This window comes from Neopsephotus bourkii, unplaced genomic scaffold (genome assembly GCF_033783945.1).
Source record: "Neopsephotus bourkii isolate Nb327-2 ecotype Australia unplaced genomic scaffold, CSIRO-AGI_Nbou_v1 NB_940, whole genome shotgun sequence".
Taxonomy (NCBI): domain Eukaryota; kingdom Metazoa; phylum Chordata; class Aves; order Psittaciformes; family Psittacidae; genus Neopsephotus; species Neopsephotus bourkii.
Window position 1 is genome coordinate 1924906 of NW_026901434.1, and position 26404 is coordinate 1951309.

Genomic DNA, 26404 nt, shown 5'->3' on the forward strand with positions numbered 1-26404 from the left:
ATTAACTTCTAGAGAACTGCCATGCCGAAGAGGGACTCATAGGGAGTGTAACATTAGGACAAGGGGTAATGGGTTTAAACTTAAACAGGGGAAGATCACGAAGAAATTCTTTATTGTGAGGGTGGTGAAGCACTGGAATGGGTTGCCCAAAGAAGTGGTAAATGCTCCATGCCTGGTAGTGTTCAAGGGCAGGTGGACAGAGCCTTGGATGGCATTGCCCAATGTGAGGCATCCCTGCCCATGGCAGGGGGGTTGGAACTGCATGGTCTTAAGATCCTTTCCAACCCAGACCATTCTATAGTTCCATGAAATTATAGCATACCAAAGCATGTCTAGCACCTTTTCTGTCTATAGTCAACAGCAGACAATCAGCAAAAGACTGATTGAATCTTATTCTTTAGAACCTCCCATTACTCTCTTAGGTAGCAGGCTGAGAGTGGAAAAATGGCTCCAAACCTCACCCACTTCCCAGGGGAAAGAAGGTGACACTGCAAATGAATGAGAAGGTCTTGCCCTTCCTTGTACCTGTGTAAGTATTTGTGCAGCTGTTCACTGAACCAAGTCATGAAACTCATCTGGGTGAAGCTAAACAATTTGCTCTGGGTTAATTTAACCTAAGTAAAATTTCCAGTGTTGTTCACCCATATTCATACACAGATTTGGATCAGCACATGTGAGAGGGCACAGCAAAGGTCAGCATTGGCCACTGGAAGCTGCAAGACTGGCACCATGCTTTGGAAATAGTCCCTTCTTCTGCAAGCTTATTGCTTGAACCACAACATAGTAGAGAAGGGAGAGAAGTATAAATAGTAGGGTAGTTCCAGAAATGTGTTTTTTTTTTTTCCCTGTGACCATAAAAAATATTAAAGAATGCATCCTGTACTAATATCTATTCAAATCAGGACAGCTCAGAACTGCATTTGGAACCTTGAATATCTTGCATGGGACATGCTAAGTACTTTCTTACTTAAACAGCAAAGATGATGCATTTGTGCAGTGGCCAGTGTTATGGAAATGGAGTCTCAACCTGGCAGCTTTCTAATCCAGCTGTTAGCTTATGACCTGTTTATAAGAGAATTGATTTTAGCTTTATTAAAATGTCTGAGGTGGGATTTTCCTTTACCCTTCTTCTCTCCTCCCCCTCTTGCCTTCCCCCCACCCCCTGTCCTACCCTCTTCACTCAGCAGTAAAAGTTTACTTTGTTTTCTCATTGCAGCATGGGATGCAGAAAATTGGGTACATTATCAAATTGTTTCTTCTTGCTCCTGAAATGATCTGTGGTTTGCTCACAGAATTTGGCATATATAAAAATAAAAACAAAACCCTATATAAGCAAGCAACATTGGCAGTCTAAGGCAGAAGTTATTCTGGTGACTGATGTACTCTAAAAACTTTATTCAGTTTTATGAGGAGCTTCTGTAAAGTGTCAAGAATATTTTTATTGGTTTTATTTTATAGAATAGTTTTAAAACTAGAACATTTATGGCATTTTTTTTGTTGGGAATTAGTTCTTCAATTTTAGCAAACCCATTGCTAGCATTTTAAAGCGTATCTTTTGTTCTTTGGCCAAGCATTCTTCTTCAAAACCGACTAGTGTCAGGTGTTTCAGGGGTAAAGACCAGGTAATAAGTAGACAAGAGATAATGTGCCTTTTGCAAAGATTTTATCTTAAGCCTCTGCAGACAGATGTTGATGTGAACTATAATATATCTGTATGGTATTGGGAAGTTTTTCTTTTAAAAGGTGTAATTGTGTGTCAGCTTCAGCCCCTCTGCTCCTTGCAGTTTTTTTTCTGTAAAAACAACTAAACACTTTTATGATTTTTGAGTTTGCATATATGCAAGATCCATAGCTCACTAACAGGAATTTTTCCTCTCTGACAGTCTATTTTTATCTCTTCCTGAGAGGTGGACATACAGCATGTTTACTTTTCAGTGTAGAACAGGGGGAGGAAACTCACTACTTACTTCATTATTAAGTCCCAAATACAGGGTATTGTTAAAGAGGCATTGCCTTATGAAGAACCAGCCCAAGAAAAAAGAACAGTTTATACAGTCAGTATGGCTATGCTAATAGTTTTGTTCACAGAGGCACCAAGATCTCAATTTCCTGCCAGTGATGAGTCTGTTTCTTTACAACGATAGAAAACATGAAATTGCACTGGGATATCAAAGTGGGAGATAATAATATCTGAAAATGCTTTCTGTCTTGTCTTCAATACCTTGAAAAAGATTCTTAGTTCCAGTGATTCTAGTATTACTTATTCTTTGTTATATAGAATAGTAAGAAGTAAACAAGTAGTCATGTTTTTAATTTTCTGTTCCTGAATGTTTTTGCACTAGACCTACATGGCAAGCAATATAATATGTTTGTTTTATATGTGCTACAAATGGACAATGCAGTGAGAATGTGCAGTTCAGGAAAAAAAATACCAACAACTTGTATTGGATCTATGCAGTGTATTAGGACAAGGCTCTTGGATGCCTGCCCATAGCAGGGGGGGGGGGGTGGAACTAACTACTAACTTATCTTTAATGTCCTTTCCAGTCCAAACCATTCAATGATTCTTAGAGCTATCATGAAGTAAAAAAATATCCATCTAAGATATTTCTGATATGCTACCTGGCTGACACTCAGTCTAGAAGAGAAGTAATCTCAGGGGCTTGTGGGAAACACCCACAGGAGATTGCATGCCTCAGGAGTGAGTGTATCTGAAGCTTAGTATAACTTCTTCCATTATTGTGACATCATATACCATAGCTTGTATAAAAAATCCTTACTGTTCTAAAAATTACAAAACCATAGAACCATAATAATCACAGCTTTCTGCTCCTAGTTTTGCTTTCTTTCCAGATTCTTCATGAATTTTACATTCAAAAATTTAGTTATGAACAAAAAGGATAAGCAACTTGCACATAAACCCAAGAATTTATTATTAATGTAACTTAAGTCTAGTCAGAAAATTATTAATAGTACAGCTTTAATTTCTACAAAGAGAGAAAAAGAAATTGAACTATTACAGAACAAGTCTCCCTAACAGTAGAGCAGTTAAAATTTTTGCCCAAGTAATTTATGCCCTCCATATTAGCAAATGAGCACATATAAGCTTTGTTTTGGTGACGCCAAACAGGACTGTGTCAACAAATCTAGACTTTTCAGAGAAGTGAAAGGAACTTGGAGACATTATAACAGAAGTGTGCAAAATTGTGCAATAGTGCTACCCATTATTTCATAGAGGCATTAGAGACTGTGCTGTAAATATCATATGGAACTCTGTTCTGTCTAATAGCCTAGCTAGTTGTGTGCAAAATACATCCTATTCTGTAGCAGCTTAGTTTGCCCAGTTACAGTATTGCAAGTGACGCATGTATATTTTTGGAAGCATGTATATCCAACATAGAACCTTGAATTACCTTTCTTTTGGGTTTGAATCCTAGAGCATCACTTGTGTGTGATAAAATACCAGCTTTCAATGCTTTAATCTCATTTTTTCTTCTCATCATGTTAAGATGTTAATGTTGATTCTCTCTGCACAAAGATAGCAACGTTTAGAGTTGTCTGTGTCTCAGAGTAAGTGTGAAAATTGTATGCATTATCACATTCCTTCCGTATATTTCGTTGCAACTACTTTTTTTCTGGAATCAACTTAGATAGTAAATGAAAAGGTTGTTTCTGTTAAAGGGAAGCATTATTTAATAACGTGTTGAAAGTTGAAATGGACGTATGCTACATGCTCTGTAACTCCTCCACTTTGATTTCTGTTGACCACAGCATTCAGGTAAAAGATATCTATTAAATGGCAAGACAAGTCTGTGAGTTGATGCAAAGCAAAACCATATTATCTCAGCTGTCTGTTCATTGTGAGAAATGATAGTATGGTAAGCAAATACTAAAAGTAACAAATAGTTGTGCTGTCCAGCTTGTCAAAGGATATGTTTAATTTGCTTTGTATATGAGTGTTTGAATTTCCCAAGTTTGTGGGCTTGGAAAGTGCCTCATCATAAACTATCCAGGAGTTTAATGATATTATTCTATTCGGTTAAATTACTAAACAGCTTCTTCAAAGATTTTGTTCTGTGTTTGAATAAATATAATATGCAAAAATGTCAAAATAGCTCCTAGTATGATACCCACGTGGGATATGGTGGCTTTGTGGTGTCATATTTTGAGAAATTATTTAAAAACACACAAAAGGACACTGTCACTCTGTTATTAATGTTAAAAATTGTTGATGCTTTGTGCAGTGTGTTTTTTCTAATTAGAGGAAAGCTGTAGAATACCGTTTCCATAATCGGCATGGGAACAGAAACTCAGCAAAATTTCATGTATTTGCAGTGAAACTGCTCCTCAGCAACATAAAAATGGCTTTTATAACATAAAGGCTGTAATTAGAATAAGTCAAATCAGTTGGAAACAATTAAAGCCAGAACAGGCTAAGCTGCCTTCTAAATATTTGTCTGGAGATTAGCCCTACTCTTACAGCCCCTAAGAATCATCTTTGATTTACTTATAATGCTTGACGTGGCAAAGATAATCCTGCAGAAGGCAAATGAACATGAATTTAGATGTGCTGTTAGGCTTTCTTTGTTGATTTGACAGGAGGCAGCATATTGGAAGTGATGTTGGAGAAATGAGTATAGGGTCATATTAGACAAATTGCTTAACACCCTGCCCCCCACCATCATCAATTTAAATTCTTTGAAAAACGTAGTCATTCTTTAAAGCTTTTAGGATGCACTTTAGAAGTCCACGTGGAATAATTTTCTGCATGTCTGTGCGACAGTTGATGTGAGTCTCATTGTATTTAAAATTATAGTCCTGAGATGGAACTTTCTGCTTACTGCTTGTCTGACATCAGCTATTAAAATACAAGTAAAGCATGGCAGGTATAAATTTGAAGAAGAAAAGAGATTATGTAAGGAGATCAGAATTGTTAATATTAATCGGCTAGTTGTGAAATAACAGTAATTTAGTCTGTAGTAGAGTTGGAAGAACAAGCAAACAAACAAAACGGACATTGGCTTGCCAGTTACTTACTGACACCCCTGTATTGCACTTTTGATAGCTGGAAGTGAAAAGATATATAGAGTTAATGCACTTGATAGATTGTAAGCATGTTGCATTAGCTTATGGATTTAATGGCATTAACAGAAAGTAACTATTATGAAAGCCAGCCTGTATTTTTAGGCTGATGAACCTCTACATTGTTGTTAACCCTTCACTAAACATGGTACAATGCTACAGAATGGAGAAAAATTGTAAAGTATGTAAAGCTGGATGATTTGGAATGAGTTTTGAAACATTTGTGAACTTCTCGGTGTAGATCATATCTGTACTTTGTGTAGTTTTCCTCCCATTTATAATCTCCACAGCATCCCAAACTTTTTGTTTAGCTGGTGAAAATATAATTAGTCTAATGTATTCTCTTACTGAATTTTAAACAAGACCATTAAAACTCCTTTAACGTGCTAAAGTAAGCTTCAGAGAGGGTTTCCATTTCATCTTTACTGAACTGAGGCTGTAGCACTCCTTCCCTTTGCACCACAGTGAGAGGCTGTCAATAATTCAATAACCATGGCCTTGATGGGCCAAGGCCTAACTTAGACTTTAAACAGAGCCAAGCAGCTTGTCAAATTGTGATGTGCTGTCAATGCCTGACTGATCTATACTGCATGAATTCTCCCTCAGCTCTTGATGTATCCCTGGGAATAAAAAGAAAGCAATTTTAGAAGTAGACCTAGTGTGAAGCACCTGTTTGTTTAGAATTTGTGATAAGGGAAAGTTCTACTTGTAATGAAGCTCAATGAAGTCATTGCATTTTTGCTTAGAGGACCCACACTAAATTCCTGTCTAATAGCATCAATGTGTTTCCAGTATCTTCAGGAAAAGAAGTCATATTTGTAATGGGTTAGTGCCCTAAAACAAGTTCACTTGGAGCAGTACATAACAACTAATGACAAGTAACTGTGCTTAATTCAAATTACCTATTTACATCTTTCAGTTTTATGTGTATTATACTATTAACAGTCAGTATTGCAGTAATGAAACATCTTCATGGCTATTTGTTTTAATTTTTTTCCCCACACAGTGTTTTGTATGATACATTCATATCGTTTCTAAATGCTCTTCAGTTGAAGTTGCTTATATCTTATTGTTTACTTGGAAGCTGAAAAATTACTTTTTTTTTTTTTTCCCTAAGAAAAGAGTCTAGAAAAAAATGAGCAAATGTGATAATGAGTTGTATTCTAGTTCTTTTATGCTTTATACATAAACATTAAAGAGGAGTTATGTTTAAGGTGTCTTTGAAAAGGTACAAGAAAGCTTAAATAAGATTCTACAATATTCATCTAAAACCCAAAAAGCTAGCATTATTAAATGTGTACTTAGTTATGGTTTAAAACATTTGAATTTCAGACCTTTTGTTGCTAAGCTTTTTTTTTATGCTAAGATTTATTCAGATTCCAAAGAGAAAAGTAGCATTGCTTTTCTCAGTTTAGATCCATTTGCTTTGTCATTGGTTTTTTTACAAATCTTTGGTTTTTGAAGTACCCATATCTGCAGAAAGTTTCTTGAGACATGTAGGTTCTCAGCCTTCAGGTAATTTTTTAATAGAGACACGAGAGACTATTAGAAAAATAAATGAAGCCCTTCAACGTTTTAGAAATGCTGAAACCTTGTGCTAGTGGATTTGATAAAGTCAGGGGTGTTTGTAAAGCTTGTTATATGTTTTAATTTTAAATAACTCGCTCCTTAAGTTGTTATTTTTTTCAATGGAAACTTAAATATTTGGTCTGCATTGATGATATTGTAGCTTTTATCCTTTGCACAGGGAAGCAGAAGGAACAGTGTAAAACATGGCTGTTAATGTTTCTCAACAAAGACTTTATTTTAGTGGCGTGGGCGCCTCATACTCCAGAATGTGAACTAACTGAAGCCCCCACTGTAGACTGTTGCATGGAGGAACGGTCCGATTTTCACTAAAACCAAAACAATCAAAAAAGTTACTGTTCTTTCCCTATATAAGTTGTTCCTTAAACTACCCGTTAAATGGTCTTGCTTTCAGAGTCAGTGTGATTTGCTTAACCTACAGCCAAGGGCTGTTGACTGTTGTGCTGGAGGTTGTGTTGATGCTAGAGTAAGTAATACTGGATATTGGGCAATCAGACAACAATTTTTGCATGAAGCAAACTTCACACCCCATCAGTTTACCTGTGTTGCTTGAGGTGCTGTGTGCTCACTGAACTTGACAATGTGGTAATTATATTGATGCAACAGTTTTTGTGGCAATAATCTTTGTTAGAAAAATTGTGCATGACAGACTTTATAATCTTTGACAGCATCACAGATCACTACTAAAATTCACTGTTTTGACCAGTGATCCTCCAAATAATGAATTCTTCCAGATTATGTATTTTTGACTTCACACAGAAGCGAAGAAAACAAAATAATCAGTTTTTTAATTTTGACTTTGAAAAATGCTGTAGGCCTTGATGATGTGTTGCCTTCAGTGATGGCCTGAAGACTCTGAGATTGTTACACACCATCATAGGATGAGCAGAGAACGAACCTGACAAGAATAAGAATTTATCCTGTGTGTAATGTTGTGTCTAAAGTGCAAACAAGGTCAAAATACATGATTGAATGTTAAAATGCTTGCAAAAATAGAAGCTTAAAGACACTCTTCTGACATTTGAGGTGAGGGGCTTCTTCACTCTTAACAGTTGACATTCTTGACTTAACTGCTTAACTGTTCAAGTAGAATTTGGTACCTGTTCAACAGATGACCCGTAGAAGGATTAGAACACACTTCTTGTCCAGACCATTCTTTGCTACCCCAAAATCAGTAAGAAACTACTCAGATGTATAATAAATTGGCTGGGCATATATCTATGTCTGAATAGTTGTGCCATGCATATGGCAGTAATCTTTATTAGAATTAAGCTCTTCTAAGACCAGTTTTAGTAACTGACTTTTGAGACTGTATCCTTGTGAGGCTTTCTTCTCCCCCCCCCGTATGCAAGTTTGCAGACAGGAGATTGATGAAGCACTGACTAGTTTTTGTCATTGCAGGTTGTGGGATGGAAATCCACGGTTTGCGGGCCTTTATAGTTATGTGACAAAAGTTAGGGAGCTTTTGCGATCACCCTAGGATATTTTGATCACCAACTCTCAGAACTGTGGATAACTTGGTTTTTGAATACTCTTGTCTAAACGTAGGCATTTGAAATTGGGGTGCTTACTAGTATGCCTAACTTCAGGCATCTAATTTAGAAGGTATTTGCAAACTTTCCCAGGTGGCGCTCATGGCAAAAGTAAGGATTGTTTCACTTAGGGACTTTAGCAAATGATAGGGTAAATAAAATACAGTGAAAAACTATTTAATCAATATTTATTATGATGCTGACTCTAAGGAGAAGAAATCCATGCTTTTTCCTTCCCTCCTCCTCCGTCCCTCCCCCCTTTCCTTTTTTTCTTGGGTATTTTAGGTATTTCAGGTGCTAAAAATATCAAACGAAGTACCAAATGCAGTCATACATGAGTTGTCAGGCATGTGTATCTAGTAGCCTGAATTCTTCACATCTTGATTTCTCTTTGGAGTTTAGCATGTGTTCGTTGTTGTTACACATAGGTACCTTTTGCTAATGTAATCAGAAGTGTATACCCTTGGGTTTATGATACCACCTTTCTGTATAGGACCATCTAAGCTTTAGAAGTGTACAGAACTGCTTTAGCTTTGGTGTAGAGAAGGAACTGCATTTGTGGAACCCTGGGTATAGCCTAAGTTTGGAAACAGCCTTGCTTATTGTGCAAAACCATTAGAAGCTCTGTATCTGGGAAACACAAGAAACTCAAACGGCTAGGTGAAAGTGAATAAAAATGAGGAGACTTGCAAACTGCTTTTGCTCCAGGGCTGGTTTTAATGAGCTTGTCCCTAATGAGTTGTCCCTGCAACTAGCTTCAGGCCTAAACAGATGAGGCAGGGGTTCTGCTAAATTTTTGATGGGATTTGCACTGGTTTTATGAGAAAGCAAGCAGTAGAGAGTGCAAAGTTGTGTCATGAATCTTTTAAGAGACTGGATTGTTGTCCCTCTTGTCAATAGGGATTGTAGGACCTGATTGCTAATAGAGGACATGCCACATGCTTGTTGTACTGCCAAACCTGAATTAATAAGGTAGCATGTATGTCAAGGGAAGATTTGGTTTGTCAGGAGCAGGGACTCTATGACCAATATATGATGCTTTCTGAAAATTCCTATCATTGTACCTTATTGAATTGACTTCTGAATGGTGGTGATTGCAAGCAGGTATAGTCTTGTACAGACACAGACTATGCTTGGCTATGGACAGTAAGGCTGACCACATGGACCATTTTGTACTTGTTCTCATGCAAAGATGGATTAAAAATTAATTTATCATTTGATGCTTTTATGTTCTAATCTTTGTTGTTGTAGTTTAATTTTATTTTTAAATTATATGGATTTCTAGTTGTGTTTATTAGCAGTTTGTTAGCTGCAGAAATAAAATAGAATTTTTGACATTCTCTTAGTTTAGTGTTTTAGTTCTCTAAGATTCTTTTTTTGATGTTTCCAGTCCATCTGTTGTTTATATGAAGAACTATCAACAAAAGTATTTCTTAGGTTTGACTTATCTAACAAGATTTTCCTAGTGGCTTAGGTGGTTACAAAAATGCATGTTAGCAGCCTTTTTTTGCATATAGGAGAATGTTCTTTTCCTCTTCCATACTCAGAGATACATTGCACCTGCGTTGATCATGTAAGAGATGTAAATAGGCCTTGCTTCCCTGAGCAGCTGCTACAGAATTTTACACCAGCTTTTGATGGTCAGGCTACAGTGTGAAAGTCTTGGTTTAAAGTCTAGTAGTGTAAAAGTTTTGTTTCCACTGTGTGTTATTTAGAAAGTGTAGGAAAAAGTTCTTTGAAAATTGATAATTTTTTTTAAGTTAACTAACTTCCAGTTTCGAAACTGTAGTTTGAATCTGTGTCTTATGTGTAATTTTCTTTAAAACACTAATACAGGTCCATGGTGAAGAAAAGATAAATACATAAAGCTTGGGTTTTGCAAAGTTAAATTAAAAGTACTTGTGAAGAATAAAAATTTAAGTTATTAATGAGATAATATTGTTTTAAAATTATGATACTCCATAAAGTTTAGCAACTGAATAACATCTGCATTACAAATTTCTGCAAGTTTTTTTTTTAAGTAAGTGTAAATAGCAGAACCACATTATTCAGTGAAGTCAAAGGTTCTCTGCAGTATTTAATTAATTGAAATTAAAGTCGTGATAAGTGAGACCAAGACTTAGTGTCATGTTTCTATTCTCTCAGATCTTTTTCTTAAAATGTAACATTTTTTCTTGTGCTGTGTTTTAATTTCTTGCTTGCTTTTTTTTTCTGCTCCTACTTATTTTTCCCATGCATATATTATTTTTGTTGCTTACTTCTCCTAATCCTAGCTCTGATTTATTTCTTTTTCTAATACTTAGCCATTTTAGAGCCTAAATCAAGTAGCAGACTTCAAAAAATATTATTTCTAGATATTAAAATGGGTTGTTTAAATGTTCTTCCTCAGATATCATGAATGCTTTGCAGGTCTTCAACCTATTTTATCACAGCTTCTTCTTTCTTCACTCCTGCTATGTCTGCATTTGGTTTTCTTACAGCTGGAAATTAAACCAAACAACCTCTGCCACATGTATGCAGCATTATAAACAGAAACTGAATTTAGGAGGTATGGGGAAAACACTGTTTTATTAATTTAAAGAGATAATATAACTGCTTTGACTGAAAGGAAAGCCTGATTCTCATTATAAAACTTAGATTTTTCAACTGTCTCCAAATCAATGTTTGAAAAGCCTTTGGGAATAAAGTTCTTTTAAGTTTTCATTGGTTCAAAGCAAAACAGTGGGAAGAGGTAAGTGCCATCACACAAGTATTTAACACTCTTTTCAGAGACAGATTCTTTCAGATCAAAGAAGATTCCAAAGTTAGGGTTTCTGCTGGTCAGGTCATTTCTGAAAAAGACTAAAATAATAAGCTTCTGTTGCTAAGTTTGATTAATGTGATTTTCTCAGTGTTTTCAAGGACTGCTGTTAGTGCAAACAGCAAAGGTCATGAGTGTGGGAAGCCTTTATTGAACATGAACGCTTTAGGGGAGCACAATGCCAACTGCTCTGAAGGACATAGATTGTAGCTGTCCTTTGTGTACTGACTTTGTGTTAGACTTACTTTTGGAGGTGTTGTTTAAAGAAGGGAAGCAACTTTGACTGTTCAGGTTGCATTGTTGCTTAATTTCATGCACATATATTCATATCCATGATGTGATATGCTCCCATTGCTTTCATCAGTGTGTTTATGTGTGTGACAGACAAGTTTCTATTCCCTCACTGTGGTAGATGATTCCTAAGTATTTGTGAGTTTCCTGAGACATTTTTGGGGTTCACTTTTGGTAGATGTGTATTTCATTCCAGAATCTGCAGTTTCATCAGGAAGAATATATGTGAAGCTTTTGTTGAAGCTTTTGTCCCTGGTGAGATGGGGCATACCCTGTTATTTTTAACATGAAAAAGAAATCCTTATATATTTTATCCTTAACAGTTTTCATAAAACCAAATTTAGATACCAAAATAAATAGCCAAATGTCCAGAAAAGGTGAAGATTTTCAAGGGTACTAGACCATATAAAAAAGTGGATCTGAGTTTCTCTTGGTGATTGCTGTTTCCAGCATTATTGCTTTGAAAGTGTCAGTTTTATGAGACATCATGAGGTATTCAAATAACCCAGTTATTTGAATAATAGTAAAAGTGTGTGTTGTGATACTGATTATGAAATAAGGTTTATTTACTTTATTAGCTAATTTTTCTTTCTGCCTTAGAAAGAGGCTCACTGAACAGTACACAGTAAGCATGCTATATACTCCATCACAGCCAGACATAGGCTGTACCAAATACTTATCTGTTTCAGCTGAGACCACTGGCCAGACCTCCTCCTCACCTCCCAATTCCCTAATCTAATCTAACTCTGTGGGGTTTATGGGGGTTCATTTAAGCAACAGAAGCTGTGCTATAATTGTTACATGTGCCAGCAGCGATTTGTACCATCTGGGTATGGAAAAAAGAGGTTAGTACTACCATGGAGAAAGATCTTTATTCTGTTACTAAGCCAATATAATTCAAGAGCGGCTACAGAGCAATTGGAAACTGAGAAATGGGCAGCTATGTAGTTATAGTGAAATGTCAAAGTATAATGAAACAAGGGAAATGTACTGCTTCATGATATGAGCCAAGTTACAAGCAGGTGGCAGCAGTAAATATGTATATAAATAACAATATGGATGAAATGTCAAGGTTTCCAGCTGGCTTTGTAAAGGCATTTCAGGAATATTATACTTAGAGTAACAATGTAGTTTGACAATACAAATATGTATCACTTCAAAATGCATGTATTTACATTAAGGGCTTTGATATCCCCAGGTTTTATCACACTTAAAATTTAGCTTCTGCCCCTACCTTTAGTTAAAACAACCTTACAGTCTGTGAAACCTCAAACCATGTGGTATGTTTTATGGAGGACTTACTTCCATCTGACACCTTGTTATTCCACATAATGAAACCTGCAGTGTTTCTACCTGTATGTTTTTGAAAATGACTACAGACTAAGGCAACTTGTGTATAATGTTACAGAACTGTATGTGGTGACCTATTTCCATGCCAAGCCTGTAAACTTAATGTGTGATGAAAAATGCAGACAGGGTCTTTGCTGGCTCTGACACAATATCACTTAGACCTTTCAAACTGAAGAGCAAAAAATTTTCATAACTCTCTTTAGGACATTCCAGTCTGAAGCCTAAAGTTCTAGCTTCCACTATCAATTCAATGATGTTATTAGCTTTGAAGAAAGAAGTTCTCTGTGATCAACATTATAAAAGTTTCACAATAGAGAACATCAAAGAAAAAGAAGAAAAAGCATTTTAAAATAGATTTTTTAAACAGATTTAACATGTGGCAGTTCATACCATTTTCTCTGCAGGAGTTCTGATGGAGTCTAATGCAGCAGGAGGAAGAACTCTTGACACATTTCAAAACTTGCAGCTCAGGTATTCATACTTAGGTTGCAAGCTGCCAGGAAGTCACAAATTGACTAGAGAAGTAGATAATAATGAAAATGACCTCTTAACATAGTTGTTAAACAAAGCTTGCATTTTATTTGCTGAGTAGATGCTTTAGAGAGCAGCACTAGCCTTTCCTTGGGCTCCATTGTGTGTCCTGGAGATGAAGAAACTTGCGTTTAGGATTTTGTAAGCATGAGATGAGCAGAAGTTATACCGTTTTTAATGTAGTGATACTACAGGGATAAAATAAACTTGTGCCAAGACCTAGGGCATTATGCTTCAACTCTTAATACATTTATATATTTTTGAAAGTTATATAGTGAAATTATGAACTCCATAGAATTAGAGATTACCAATCCACTAACAGTAATTAATACAGTAGGTGCTGATGGGTTACAGATTGTGATTGTCAAGTTCAACTTAAAACCGGTTACTGAGTTTTTATAACTAAAGCAAATCGCCTTATAATGTATAGTCACTTAAGCACATCTGTTACATTGATGTATCACTAGTTTTATGGAACTGGATTAATTCCAGAGTAAACAGTGAGCACTCTGCTGAAAGGTGGTAAACATAAACACAAGTCATTCATCTAGAAATCCCCAAATATGATTTGCCAATGGGCTAAGTGCCTCAAGTATCTTACCCTTTTTGATGTAGCAAGATGCTTATACTGAGCATGCAGTAATACTGATCATGAGTGGAGAGAGAAGTAGTAAGGTTTATTCATTCATTTTTTATGGATAAATTTGCTTCCCTCTAATGTTGAACTACTACCAACCCTAAAGTTGTGCTACAGATTTATGAAGTGTTATGTATTTGCTAACAGTGAAATCTAGTTTTCCAAAATGAAAGTCATCCACTGTACAGGTACCCAACAAGTTGTAAATATATCTTCTAAATTTCTGAAGTTAACTACCACACTTACAGCTCCTCTTCAAAATCAGGTGTGAGTCCATAGATCAGAAGGATCACAAGAGTCCAAAGCCGTTAATTACATTTGAACTGTATTCATCTGATTTTAGAGTCTTTCTAGCCATCTCAAAATCTTAGAACAATTCGGGCTTTTTTAATTACACATTTCATCTTCATTCTTTTTTTTTCATCTTGTGGCCTTTGCTCTGATACAGAGAAAAGGATCAGGATTGTGAAGTTTTCATGTGTTGCTTTCAGTTGGCAATGACTTTCCATCTTGTCATAGTATTGCTAAAACAGTTATGAAGTGTTTTAACTTTTCTTCAGAAATTCACACACCCTGGGAACAGGTTAAAAACTGCAAAATGGTGCTTTTTTTTTTCTTTTTGTCTTTTTTTTGGGGGGGGGGGGGGGCAGTATTTAGTGCATGCTGATACTGAAGATATATCCCAAGTCGTGGAAAAGGCTGTGTGTTAATGCTGTCAGCAATTTACTGGATTGTAGTAGGTAAGCCTTTTTCGTTTCATTCTTTTTTTGTGTTCAGGGAGTTCATAAAACATTGCTGGGGTTTGAACTTGTTTAGTCTAAACAGGAGGAATTTCACTTGCCACTGATCCACTGATATTTATCAAATACACGAGTGGGAAAGTTTGTGCCTTGGCTATATTCAGGCCCCAAAATAGAACAGCTGTGCAGTAAATGATTTCAGCAGGTCAGTGCTATTACATGGATAATGTAACTGACATTAGAGAAGAGTTTTCAACTGCCTGGTACTAGGGTTGCATAAAGATCTTGCTTGTCTAGAAATGTTAGAATATCAGATATAGGAGATGGAACAACAGACAATTACTGCTGAGAACAAAAGGCAAACTCAAGTGTTATAGAGCAACTTATATCAACAGTCCTGATACAAATTTAAAAGCCTCATGTTTTACATGCTGAAATAAATCCCTGGATCATCATAAAAAATGTAAAGGTGGCCAAGTGGGAAAGAGAATAATTCTATAGGTCAGATGACTTCTGTAGAGTTAGGATGAGGCAGAGCTTTGAAATTATACAAATAAATGTGCAATAATTCCAAGATTTTCTTTCCGGGTGGCAGCGTTAAGAAGCAAAGGAGTTGGTGTAGGAGAAAGCTAGCTCCAGTTCATATGAAAATTATTCTATCTTGGGTAAAAGCAGACTAAAAATTGTGAGTTCTGTATAGTAAAAATGAGGAATAAGTAATTTGGGTTTAACGATAATGACATTTTTTTCTGTTGGTAGAATAATTGAGATTCTTTTCAATTTAGAGTCAGAATTTGGAATATGAATCTTACTGTTTAGGTATAATAATCTCCAGGGATCAAAAGATTTGAAGTTTAGGAAAATTTGTATCACTATCTTGAGTCCAGATGTTTGCTACATTATTTGTAATAGCTGTAGGTCATGAAATGTTAAAGGAATTTTGATTTTTAAGAATGAATTTAGAATCACAGAATGGTTTGAGTTGGGAGGGATCTCAAAGCTCATACAGTTCCAACCCCCTGCCATGGGCAGGGACACCTTCCGCTAGACCAAGTTGCTTAAAGCCCCATCCAACCTGGCCTTGAGCATTGCTGGGGATGGGGAAGCCACAGCTTCTCTGGGCACCCTGTGCCAGTGCCTCACCACCCTCAATTTATTTTTAGGATTATGTAACTTTGATTTCAGTGATCATTATTTTATGTTGTCCCAAATCTGATCCAAGCGGATGCTTTTTCTCTTGCACTCTGAGGAGGGAGAGTTATCTTTTCTGGAATTTTATCCCAGGTCCACAAAGCCTAAAATTATTCTTATCACTTGGGAATTAATGGAATTAAAATAAATAGGCAGATTTTAGTCCAATTCTTAATGGACATACATTAATCAATTTGGAGTGTCATTATCTTCTGTAATCTATGAAAGATGTGTTGTAGATTATTCTGATGGTTTCTGCGTTTAGGTACTCAAATTTAGCTTTGTAGTTTTCTATGTGTCGTACCTATATATCATTTACATGGGTAGTTAATATTTTACTGAGAAAATGCAGAACTGACAGTTCACCATGCCTGCTCTTTCCTTGTCAGATATGGTATTTAGGGTATAAATAATAGATAAATAGTATGGTTATATTTAGCTGATATATATAGTAGCTGCCACTTACTACTGAAAATATTGTAGTACATTAGAACCTACTTACGACATCTTTCAAAGTTACCGTCTGAATACAGCTGCTAATATAAAATAACTGGAGTGGAGATCTGTGAGTGTCATGAAATTTTATCTGTTTATATGGTATTTTTATAACTGAGTATTAAATAAGACACTAACGCTTGGAATTCAGTTTAAATGAGTTCAACAGATCAAAAGAGAAAATGCTCGCCTTAAAGGACAGGTCACTGCTTTTTTCTAGCAAGTGATCAAAGCTTGCTTCATTGAAGCAATGGTTAAACACTTCTGTGGCATGCCAGTGCTTCGGTTTCTTTTCTTTTCCATGTGATTTTGCTGTACCCCCTACAAGGACAGTAAAGGTAGACGGCTGAAGGACCTCCTAGAAGAAAGGACTGCATGTGTGGCAGGATTCCCCATGAGGTTCCATCACATTTGGTTTAAACATTTCATATTCATACTGAGAGTCTTTTATGCTGGTTTTATGCTGATTATACCTAGAGGCTATTAAATGTTATCAGATACTTTATAGTTGCAATTTTGAATGCAATTTGTGGCATGAAATCCTTTTAAAGGGGTATGTTTGACATGGAACATGAGCATTTAAAGTGAAAGTACTTTCATAAACTCATAGCGATTGAGGGTGTCATCTTTGTTTTAACTCTCAGCTGCTGGGTGTAGCTTAAGGCTCAGGTTTGGAAGACGAGGTAGGTTTTAAAATATCCATTCCTGTGACTTTTGCTTTTGCTGTTTTGAAATAAAAAAACACAGGTTGGTACAGATGATCATGTTTGTTCTAGCAGTCCAAAACACAATGTTAAGGAGTACGCTTGGAGATCTACATCTGATGTTCTATTTTATTATATTCCTTGTAGCTATACAAGGTTGCCATACTGGAGATATGAAGTTAAAAGAGAAAGGAGTACTGAACAGAGTCTGGTATGAATAAACTGGTGTATATTACTGAGCTTTCACTAGAGAATGATCTTAACATGTAAAATAAAATTCATGTAAAAGATAAAATTTCTTCTGTACAGAGAAAGAACCGCATGTTTGGAGTATATGTGCAAAGAAAAATCAAATGAGCAGAATTTAATCTTCCAAGCACCTTAGAAGTTGTAATTATGACGACATATATAATAGAGATGTAGGGAATCAGTATAATCTGTTTCTTCAGGAGAGACAGGGATGTGCTGTAAACAGTGTGGTGGATCCATACCAGAAGCAGTCTGAAAATTCTGGAGTTGTTCACTTGGCCTGTACAACCAAGACCAGCCCTTCCTTAAATTGAAAGAAAGGAAGGATTATGCAGATACTCAAATAATACGTTATTTTCAGCCTGTTCTACAGCAGAAGCATAAAATAAAAATGGGCTGGTGGTTATTTCTGTTACGTGGGTGGCATACACCATTAGACACAGCGATCATTTGGATGAGAATCGCTATATACTAACAAATCCCATTTAGGATTTCAGAACTACTAAAGCAAGTCCTAAGGAGATAAAAAAACATTGGGAAGCTAAACATAGCAGTCAACAGATTTTCCTGTTGTTTTATAATATTTTTAATAACTTTTGAAATCCTTTAATATTGAGAATACTTATGGGATTAAATTTTCTGGAGTGTAAATGTTACTCGTACGATCGAATGTCTAGACCAAGAGAGAATTTAGGTTAGTATCTGTAAATGAATATTCCTGGATCCTTCTTTCATTTGTGCCCCTGAAGAGCTGTGTGACCTTGTTGTGAAATTGTGAAACCTCACCATGTTTCATTTCCCCATGTTTGAAATGGGCATAATATGTTTCAGTTTTTAAAATTCACAGTTGTCAGCAAAATTAGCCCATACTCAAGGTCTGAGTGGCCAGCTCTGACAACCCATGTAGAGATGATTTAAGGTATTGCTGCTTCTGGCTTGGTGCCCTACCTCTGCCAGGGGAGCTTCTGTCCCCTCATGATAAAGTTCATAGAATAGGCAGTATACACATGTCTAACAGTATGGTTTATGTCCTTGGAGGATTAACTTCAGCTGCCACGTTTTCACTTTGGTTGAACAGTGGGGGCATCACCTATTTACTCAAATCTACTTTGGAAGTAGTTACTCCTTGAGCAGAGGAGTGGCTCACACTGCTTGAAGCAGCAGGTTCCTGAATCTCCCCAGCATGAAACCCCAGAGCATGAGAGCCAGTTGTGCCCACACGCTCAATGCTGTGGGGCAGGCAAATGCACTCCGATGGCTCCCACCCTTGTGATAGCTGACATCATTGTGATAGCCGACAACTAAACAATTTGATAGTGCGAGTTCTAGTGAAAGTTGAGTAAAAAGGGATTAGTTTGTGGTTGGTTTTGGGGTGTTTTTTTGGGGGGTGAGTTGTTTCTTTTTGTTTTTGTTTGTTTGTCTGTTTGTTTGTTGTTTATTTTCTGTGAAATGATGTAAATGTAGCACACCATTTATCACTGAAGAGATTTTCATGTGCTCTTCCTATAAATGATGACATACACATGGTGGCATTAAGCAATCAGGAACAGGAAACAAGTAAAACAGAAGTCTACAGAGTGGGAATCTGGAAACAGAAATACTGTACTTCTGTTCTTATAAATGAGCTCTCTTCTTGAAAACTTCTGCAGACAGCTGTAGGGATAGCAACACAACTTTTATATTACTAAAGCCAGCAGGAACCACTTTACTGAAATAATTACATATGATTTAAAATACTAATGTAGTGATGCAACAGTGTTCTGTATTAAAATTAGAAATAAAAAGAGCTTTTGATACAAGTATTTGCATTACTGTTATATTCAAAATATGTGTGTATTTGGTGCTTTATGATGGCAGTGTGATCTAATAGAAGCAGACCTAGTTTAGTCTCAGCCTCATAAATACATCACAAAACTGTGCTGAAGTGGAAAGGAAGTAACAAGCTGTGCCTGAAAGCTCTAGGATTAAGCACATCCAGCAAAAATACTTGACAGATCCTTTGAATATACTGTTGAACATTAAAAAGAATGAAAATTTCCCATCTTCTGTACCCTGCTTTTTACCATCATAGGTACATGAAAGAATACACATTTTGAAATGAATTGAAATAAAATCCTATGTGACCTACCTTAATTCTGAACCATGCTTGAAACATATTTTGATTAAAATAGTTGACAGTATGCCAGAAGACTTTCTTGCAAGTCTTCTAAAAAGATAATTACTATTTATTTTTCTGTACCTTCATAGGAAGTTAAATAGCAGGACTCACATCATCTATATCAAGGTACAATTGTTGGAGCATCTATTAGGTTTTTGTAGCCATTTACATTTTATTTTAATCCAGAAGGAGAACTGATTTTTAAATAATACAATTTGAATTACATTGTGCTGATACCTTACAAGATTTTTCTGGAAAAACTATGCTTGTAGATGGAACAGCATCAATTCTTAGTGTATTAGGGCCAAAAGTCTATTCTGAGACAGGCATCTAATCAGTCAGTAGTCCAAGATCCAGTCCTTTTCCCATTACTTCTCAGTAACACAACTCGGTTACTTGAGAGGAAGTATCTTTTTTTAGCCTGGTGTTAACAGGATGTTGTTGCTACTAATATTTTACAGTTGTTCTGCTTCTAATGTCCATAGGATTACAGGCTTCTAGTAGAGCCACAGGGCAGCACATCTTCCTGCAGGACTGGTCTGTACGCTGAGGGGAGTGTGTTCTTCAGAAATTATGTGTACCCTCTTCATTCCAACTGAATGCCGCAATAGCTGGTATCACTTTAGAGAAAGCAGAAATGTGTTAGAAAACAACTACTTATTATCTGGCCAAGTGATTTGTTCTTAGAAGCACCAGGATAACCCAAGACTGACTGACTGCTTCATTACCATCACTGTCACCATCCAGATTTTTACTCTTTTTCTGTTTTCATACTGCTTTTGAAGTCAGTGTGCTTCACAGAACAAACCCATGTATTCTCTATACTGAGAACGACTGATAAATTATGTAGATGTAGACTTATAGGGAAAGGAAGATAGGAAGGCAGCAGGGAAGAAATGAAGGAATGATGGAATCCTTACAAGTTAGATCAGTGGCTTTATAGTCTACTTTGAACTGTGGTGGTTATGGTGTTTTGTTGCTTCAGGGGATGGTGGGGGTGGGAGTGTTTTTTGTCAGTGTTGTTTTGTTTGGGTTTTTTAAAGTCTTTTGCTCCTGATGTCTGCACAGCCTCACTGCTCCATTCCTGGCAGTGTTCAAGGCCAGGTTGGACAAGACCTTGGGTAACATGGTTTAGAGTGAGGTGTCCCTGCCCATGGCAGGGGGGTTGGAACTTGATGATCTTAAGGTCCTTTCCAACCCTAACTATTCTATGATTCTATGATTCTATGAACTAGGCACATGTAATTTACTGTGAGAGACTCCATCTTCTGGGTCAAGAGAGACCCTAAGTCTAAACAGGAAATTTCTTCATTGCAAAACAGAAGGGGTTTTAAACATCATGTTTTGGGCATAGTAAATACTTAGGTCTTACGCTTTATTTAGGCTACTGTGGTACCGTTTTGTACTGAAAAAGACAAACTAGGAGCACTTGGAGATGTTTCTTAAATCTAACCGGGCTGTCCACGTTATTATCCTGGAGCAGTGGTGGATCTCATGAACCAAAGACTGAAGAACAAGTATTTCTTATTAGTCGTCTTGCCTCCCTGGTGGCTTTATCAATCAGGCTTTCCTTGACTAGAAAGGCTGGCCTGTTCCTCATGAGTGGAAGATTTCAGCGGAGCACAGATTCGACCATACCACAGCCTCCTTTAATGGAACTTAAACCAGTAAATCACACATTCCAGTGCTGCTTTGAATGAACTGATCTCCTGCTGTGTGCTATTTATAATTTGTTTGGGCATGCACTCACAAATGTTTTCTGTGATCTAATAATAGCTATTACTGATAGCTTAAATAATTTCAGCTGTTGAATCTGTTTACTGTTAAGCAATAGTGTACTATTGGTGTTGACTTAATTTAGTGACTCCACAACCTCAGGAATCTGCTATGGTGGATAGATTTCTCAGTCAAGATAAAGTGATATAGCTGTGGAAAACCTGCTAAAATGCATTAGAAGTATGTATCTGGAAAGAAAAACTGATTTAAATGAAAGGCTAGTAGTATATTTTATTTTTTTTTAATTAGTAGGTTAATACTTTGTTTATTATGATTTGCTGATTAGGTTCCCAGAAGCCTTTCCTACCCTGATTGATGCAGGTCAGTGTAGCTTTCTTTGCTTACTTGATATATAGAGATCACTTGAAGTCCCTAGATGAATCTGTAGGTGTCACTTAAAGTATTCAAACAAATAGTCCTTCCAGTGCAAGACGTCATGTCTAAAGAGTATTTATCAGGATATTCTTGGTTTAAACTGTAAATAATTCTGGAAACTAACAAGGTAGAGTAAGTTCATCTGGTTGAGGTATGAGGTAAAATTTTTCTTGTTGCCTGAAAAATGAGCTATTTTGCTCATTCACCTTAAAGTGTAATCAAATTAATCTTACAGTAAAAACCCTTATTTCTATTGGGTTCCATGTTCCCCCTCTCCTGCCTACTGTGGTCCACTGTGCATGCTGCCAGCAAGCTGTGTTGCCTTTCATAATTGCATAGTCCTTTATTCTCAGGATGGTCATGTGGCAAGCACTGTAACAGTTTATCTAGAAAAATGGCATTAAAATTGGCGCTTTTTTGTTTGCCTGTTTTCAGCTCTGTCTTTTATAGTGAATAAGCAGAGGAAAACAAGGAGAGGAGCCAGCTCCAGGTGACTGGCCAGCTGCCTATGGATCAGCACCAGAAAGTGCTCCACAGATTGCAATTTGAAACCTATTAATATAATGGATAAAGTCTGTGAAGCATTTTAAAAGCTCCCTTGCTTATAGTGTTGCATTTTATAAGCTAGGTGACATCAAAAGAATTGGTTCTGGCTCAAGCCAACTAATAAAAAAGGATAAGGCTTATTTTTATGCTGAATATCAGTAAAAGCATGTGCAGAAGATTACATTTAACATTCTGGCTTTTACCCAGAGCAGAACAAACTCTATCTTATCCCCATCCATCAGAAGAATGTGATAGGTTTGGAGACCCCAGTTTTTGTATCCCTGTATTGAAGCACGAAGAAGCAGCTTAGACTTGCGTATTGATCATATAAACATGATATTGTGTACTTTTATGTCTCCTTGAACAAATGTTAAATGGTTGTATAATTAGGTATAGCATTTAAATAGGGTGTTTAAAATCATCAATACATAAACCTGATATAAAGCCTTAAATATTCTTGTTATATATTACTATACAAGGAGTAATGGAAAGAAATGGAAAGTCTGGCTAATTCCTGAAGTCAGAGAGAGAACAATATCTTTCAGAGCCCAGTAAAAATCACATGTAGTTGTTTTTGTGCTTATACAGCTTTAATTATTGTTAATTTTTCTAGTCACCACATGTTTATTTAAAATACTTTATTTTTTTGGTTCAGTAGTCCAGCCTGTACCAGCATTAGCCTCCAGATCTCAGCAGCATCCTGTTTATTCTGATGTAGCTTGCCTGACTGACTCCCCAAAGATGAAATTCACTAAGTGAACTTGACAGCTTCCAGGCTGTCTCCGTATGGCAGGGACCGGGCTGCAGCTTCTGAATCTGCTTGGGAATTAAAAGCTGCTCTCACCTTATTAAGATGGCATCAGTTACATGCAAGTCAAGTTTACAGGGGCTTGTTTTAATTCTTTTGGCTTCTGCTTGAGAGCAGTCCATACCATTTTTTGTGTATGTGAGTCAGAGAAGGACCAGAAGGATGATCTTTCTTTTACAAACAGTAGTTATCAGCAAGAGAGCAGACTTAAAAATGAATCTGTACTTCTGTTGTTGACAGTTTTTTAAGATGCATGTATACAGTTTAGGCTTAGCACGTGCTAAATGGACCAGACCACAAGAGATTTCTGAAAAAAGTGATGGAACAGTGTGAATGTATTTGCTGCCCTCTCTTCCTTCCCTGTTACCTTCGTATACTAATTGTTTGTGGTTCACCTGTTAGCAAGTTATTTTCCTATATGAAAAATGTCAAACCTATATTCTGGCTACATCAAAATACTGAGCTTTCCAACCTGAATGACAGGGAGGGTTTTTGAGAATTCACGCTGCTGAGGATCTTTCTTGCATGTTTAAATCTGTGCTGCCTGTGGCAGATAGCCAAAATCAGTCACAAAAAAAGGGTTCTCCTAAAGTGACTGAACATTACTGAAAGAAAACACCACTGAGACACGTGCACTATTCATAAAATACTAGAATTTGCCATCTTTATCAGCGTTAATCAAAATAATGTCATTTTTCACAGGATTGAAGTAATTTATTTTGGTAGGTTTAAACAGGTCATCCTTAAAATGACAACATTAGCAAAAAGAATTCAGAAAAGTACACAAAATATCTGAAAGTGGTTAGTGCTTGTTCTGTAAAATAAAAGTAATGAAAAAATTTATTAAGATATAAGATTGAATTAATTTTGCTGTATTGGGATTGTTTGTAGAAATAGTTAGGTTTTTCTAAGAAAAAAAAACAACTGGTAGTAGAGATTTCCTTGGCTACCTTTGTTCCTCCCTGACATTGCTTATCAGCATCACATACATACTTTTAAGACAGATCAAGAATTAACAACCTCTTTAAATTTGCTTTGTTGTATCTTCTCTGTCTGCTTCTCATAGTCCAAAAGTGGAAGGTGAAGATCTGGTGTGATACATTCAAATCTTAAAAAACAAACCAACCTGAAAAACGTCTGTGAGTTAAACTTCATAAATTAACAGTCTCATAATCTCTACCTATTGCTTTTGTCCTTTGTTTGAGAAACAGTGTTTTTATCCCCCCCCCCCCCCCCTTTTTTTTTTCACCAGATACTGCATTTAGATTTGGAGTTCAGATTCTATAGACGGTGATCAAGCAGCAGTATTTTCTGGTTATGTGTCGATAGCTGTGTTTCTTGCACTTGCATACTTTTCCTAGCAGAAATGAGGATCTTGTATGGGAACATTTAACTAGTGCTACAGTCTTACCTTTTCTGGAAAGAGAAGCTTTTGAGAAATCCCTGTTCAGCATCATTTTTTATTAATCACTTTGTATGTTATCTAAAACTGTGGATCCATTTGTGAAAACTGATTTTTCTCTCAATATGCTGCTTGTTTAATTCTTGGGAATCATCTGTGTCTTCCTAAATGTCATTTGTAATTTTTTTTATCTTAACTTGCTTTTAGCTGCAAATTAGTTTGTGACATTAACTAACTCCTTATTGGCTTTCCGAGGAAAACTGGATGTATTTTATAATATAGGCCTGTGCCCAATAGTACTAAGCTGGAAACAATGGGACTATGCTGTTACTGTGCTTCTCACAATGTATGTTTGGGCCTTGTGAGCACATCAATAAGAAATGCCAACTTAGTCATTACTATGGTGGATGCTCTTACAACAGGTATTTTAAAGGCAAAATTTAAAGTCTCTGAATAAAAAGAGGCCAAATTCCCACTCAAGGATTTATAATAAGCAAATAGGCTAAACTTCGTAGACCTAGTGCAAGTATCTCTTTTATGACATACTTCTTCCCTGCTTTATATATTACATGCAGGAAGTTTTACAGCCTAGCTAAATCACCAGATACAGGGTATATTAGTGTATAGGGAGTATCTTTGAGGAAGGAGCCTTTAATTTTGCATCTGCATAAAAAGTGAGGAAGGCTTGATTTTTAACAATACACTGCAGTCATGTTGTTGCATCTGTTACCAAATTCACAGATACCTGCCTTTTAGAGCAATTGTAGCAGAAGAATGCAGTACCTCTTACAGACTCAGGTTTTATTTTACCCAAACCTGTTTTACAATTAAAAGCCATAGAAATACTTTTTGGTTTTGTTTTCACATGTCTTTTGTGTGTCATTAATGTTTTTCAGATTAATCACTTGATGCCGCATTTATACATCTCTCACATTTGTGAAGTGAGCATCTTTTTAATGTTCTGCAGTATGGACTAGGCAGTAGTATTTCTTAATGTCATAACTTAACAGCAAATTGAAATCCACTATTTGACTGAACAATTAAATGGCTTCTCCACTAAACCTGGATGTTAATGACCATGGAATGGAATAAAACAAAATGATAGGACTGGGAGCTCAAGCTCACTCTGTAAACATCGAGACTGGCTGAAGTGCAGCAGTCTATATTTACAGCAGAGCTGGCAGAAGGCAAGGTGTGAGTGTTCTTCATCTGCATGAAGGAAAAGTCGTAGTTTCAAATTGCTGATCAAAAAGTTTGAAGTAATCTTGAGCTTTTTTTCACAGAAGCTCATGAGGGAGTGTTCTGGCACTTGAAGGATAGCATGGTTATACTGGTCTTGAACAAACATTAGCATTGCTCACCAGAAAGCAAAAAGGCCTAAAAAGATTTTCACCACCTCCAGGTTATTCTGGAAAACCTTTAAGGGCTGGATTGTTTTCCCTATAGGAAGGTGTTTTGGTTTTGTGGATGATTTTGTTGGGTTTTGGTTTTATTTATTATACCTAGCTGGTAAATTTATTTTATTTTATTTATTTTTATTATTTTATTACCTGAGGTAATATTAAGAAATTGAATAGGTCCATCAGTTCTTGAAACACTCGAAAATTCCCAAGAAAATTATGCAACACACCTATAGTGGAGATGACTATTTGTTTAGCACAGCAGGTTGTAAGATTGGCATATTTAATTGCCCTGCTTTTTTACATTGTGCGTTGTTTTTAGAACATGGTAACTAAATAGCAGTTTACATCCATTTATTTAAAATTAAATTGAAGTGATCATATGTAATGTCATACGTAATAAAATACATGTGAAATTTGCCAGATAGTATGGAACTGGTTAGTAACATAGAAAACACATCTCGGTGTTTGCTCCCACATGAATGCAGGTTGGGTGAGGGGGATTGCTTAGGATGTGCTTCTTCCTATATGGAAGGCACCCTTACCATGGAGGGTCTCTTATATATGAGGTGAGATTCTTCTGTTACACTAATACAGTGCTTCTTTTAAACAGTCATAAGCTGGGATTCTTGAAGAATCACTGTCTGAGCTTATACTGTCTTCGAGGAGTGGTCAATACAGGAGTTGTCTAAGTAGAATGTCCTTTTCCAGGAGAAATTCATGTATCTGTTTCACATGTAAAAGAAAAGA

At 36.4% G+C, this 26404-nt stretch overlaps 1 protein-coding gene across 41 annotated transcripts in view; it reads left to right on the top strand.

The window, feature by feature from the left end:
* The window catches only part of RBFOX1 (RNA binding fox-1 homolog 1), a 1299775-nt gene that overhangs the window by 1118065 nt on the left and 155306 nt on the right, over positions 1–26404 (top strand). Inside the window, exon 1 of one of the 41 annotated variants that reach the window (XM_061358280.1) lies at positions 21424–21444. The exons of the other annotated variants lie outside the window; for them this stretch is intronic. Coding sequence (XP_061214264.1) covers positions 21439–21444 — 6 coding nt within the window. The 5' untranslated portion in view covers positions 21424–21438. Of the gene's footprint in view, positions 1–21423; positions 21445–26404 lie in introns of those variants that run through there. 41 annotated transcript variants of the gene reach the window in all.